The sequence below is a fragment of the Dendrobium catenatum genome, unplaced genomic scaffold (genome assembly GCF_001605985.2).
Source record: "Dendrobium catenatum unplaced genomic scaffold, ASM160598v2 original_scaffold_145067, whole genome shotgun sequence".
Taxonomy (NCBI): Eukaryota; Viridiplantae; Streptophyta; class Magnoliopsida; order Asparagales; family Orchidaceae; genus Dendrobium; species Dendrobium catenatum.
The window spans coordinates 431-2,980 of record NW_021463497.1 but is presented as its reverse complement, the minus strand read 5'-3'; the positions used below and the strand labels follow the sequence as shown (position 1 = coordinate 2,980).

The 2,550-nt window shown below is 33.2% G+C and overlaps 1 protein-coding gene across 1 annotated transcript; it reads left to right on the top strand.

Annotated features, from left to right (window-relative positions):
- Positions 1-146: 146 nt before the first annotated feature.
- LOC110108517 (serine/threonine protein phosphatase 2A 55 kDa regulatory subunit B beta isoform-like) lies at positions 147-1,802 on the top strand. Its single transcript, XM_020839193.2, has 3 exons — positions 147-589; positions 887-1,010; positions 1,695-1,802. Exons 1-3 carry the CDS (start codon positions 552-554, stop codon positions 1,800-1,802), a joined length of 270 nt encoding a protein of 89 aa, XP_020694852.2. The 5' UTR covers positions 147-551.
- The last annotated feature ends 748 nt before the right edge of the window (positions 1,803-2,550 follow it).

Sequence of the window (2,550 nt, the reverse complement as noted above, 5' to 3'; positions counted from 1 at the left end):
GTGGCCATTTTCATTTTTATAATTCTAAGAAAAAATTAAATATAATTTAATTTTGTTTAATTTTGATATTTGTTATGTATTGATAATGATTTGAAATTTTGTATTGAAATTTTGATGAGATTTATTTTTAAAGAATGAGAGTGACCACATAGAAGACAAATACAATAATAAGTCACTAGTTTAATGAGCGACTTATTTTTAGCATCAGTAGCCAGTCGTCTATTTAATGAGCTGCTATGCATACTTTTAATTTTTTTAATATATTTCTTTTAATAAGTTATTCCATGTATCCTATTTAAAAAAATTGTCCTAAAAATTAAAAACTATCCTTCTCGCATGTTCATAATGCAGCAAGCCCTAAAAGAGTTGACTAGATTATCTCTTTTTTTATGTTTGAATTTTCTTCCATGCTTATGAAAATTAGCTTGATTAGATTCTTTAAATGGGTGATTTAAAATCATGCAGAGGTGATAACTGCTGCTGAGTTCCATCCTATTCATTGTAACATCCTAGCCTATGGTAGTTCAAGAGGTTTTATCCGGTTATTTGACATGAGACAATCAGCACTATGTGACCAGAATGCAAGAATGTGAGCTTGTAATAATTTCATATTCCAATAATGCCAAGAAGTCTTGTTATTATGTGCGGAAGTGGAACCCGTCCGGATGCCTAAGCCCGCGGCTTGGTATGACTGATGTGGCTCATTCTGATTGGTATCCAGATATAAAGCCGCGTTCAGCATCCGCACAGAATAATCCCTCCTTGTTTGGACCACACTTATTTTTCGTATGTCAAAATATAGTATAAATCATCAGCCATCTTATGTTTTTACCTTTGCATATATTTAGTCCACAGTTATTTTTTAACCAGAAGTTTGTTCTTACAGGTTAAAGGATCGAGAATCCCATGGTTCTAGATCCTTTTTCACAGAGATAATTTCTTCCATTTCTGATCTAAAGTTTGCCAAAGATGGAAGACATATTTTAAGTCGCGATTACATGAACCTGAAGGTATTTTTCTTCTTGTTTTTTAGTTTATGACTGCGTGTAGTTAAATGTTATCTCAACTATTAAATGATTGGATTGTAGGCAGTGATTGTCTCATTGTTCCTTTTTAATTTATTGTAGACCTGCAATGCTTTATGGTGCCGAAAGTTGGCCATTAAAAGAGAAGCATAATACTAAGTTAAGTGTTGTAGAGATGAGGATACTTAGGTGGATGAGTGGTTTTACCCTTAGAGATAGGATACAAAATGAGCATATACGTGAAAAAGTTGGAGTAGCTCTAGTGGAAGATAAGATTAGAGAGAGTCGTCTTAGATGATTTGGTCACATTAAACGGAGTCCTTCCGATGACCCGGTTAAGAAGTTAAGGTATCAGATTTGACTTATGTTAAGAAAGGTAGAGGTAGACCTAAAAAGACTTGGTTAGAAAATATTAGAAATTATATTTCTTTATTAGATTTAAATGAGAATTTAACTTTTAACATGACACAATGGCGAAAAAGGATTCATGTAGCTGGCTCCACGTAGTGGGACAAAGGCTTGATGTTGTTGTTGTAGTGAACTAAACCTTCTGTTGTGTTTGCAGTTCACTTCAACAATCATTTTCATAGTACAACTTGCCAAATTCATATTAGTGTATTAGTCTCATGGAATTTCCATTCAATTAGTGATCTTTCCTCGTGTCTACAGTTATGGGACATGCACATGGATGGAGCACCTGTTGCGACTTTTAAGCTGCATGAGTTTCTCCTCCCTAAGGTATTTTTCATGTGTAAGACTAAGCATCTAGCGAAATAGTGATTATAGTGGTTTGAATGTTTAATGTTTCCTATTGATAACTATAGATACAATTCCAGTGCTGTTTCAGTCAAATGTATTAAAACTTTTCTGGGATCCTGTGGCATTGTAGACAGACTATTTCCTTGACAATCCAACAAAAAGGAGTCATGATTGTGATAGGAAGTGATGCAATTTCAGCAAAACCTGAGAACAATATAGGAAATTTAGGAAGAACATACAAGAACTCTTTTCATTGAAAGAAGTCAAGAACTAAGAAGAAAATACAAGATGCAGTTGGATCTTCAATTGGAGAGGAAGATTTCGAAGATCCGGCTCTCCCAAATCTCTAACCGTTGGCTAGAGCCCACTCAACCTAAGAAAAAACTAATTCCAGCAAAGTCAAGCATCCTTTGAAATCACCCCATAGTTAGCTTTAAATAGGTTATGTAATTCCCTCCCAAATCAACCCCCTTTATCTAAATAATTCCCTCATATTTGAATTCAAATTAGATCTCTTTCCCTAATTAATTCTCTCCCAATTGCAATTAAAATTTTTCTAAACAGTTCCTCTTTGATTCCTCCTTAATTAATATTAACTCCCCTAAACTTTCCCTAAATAATTCTTTCTCAGATTTGAAATTTAAAATAAATTTCTTTGTCTAATTAATTCCCTTTCAATTATAATTAAAACTTTCCTAAACTCTTATTTGTTCCTATAAAGATTGTTGGAGGAATATATTTTTAGCAAGATAAAGATTGTTCCTAT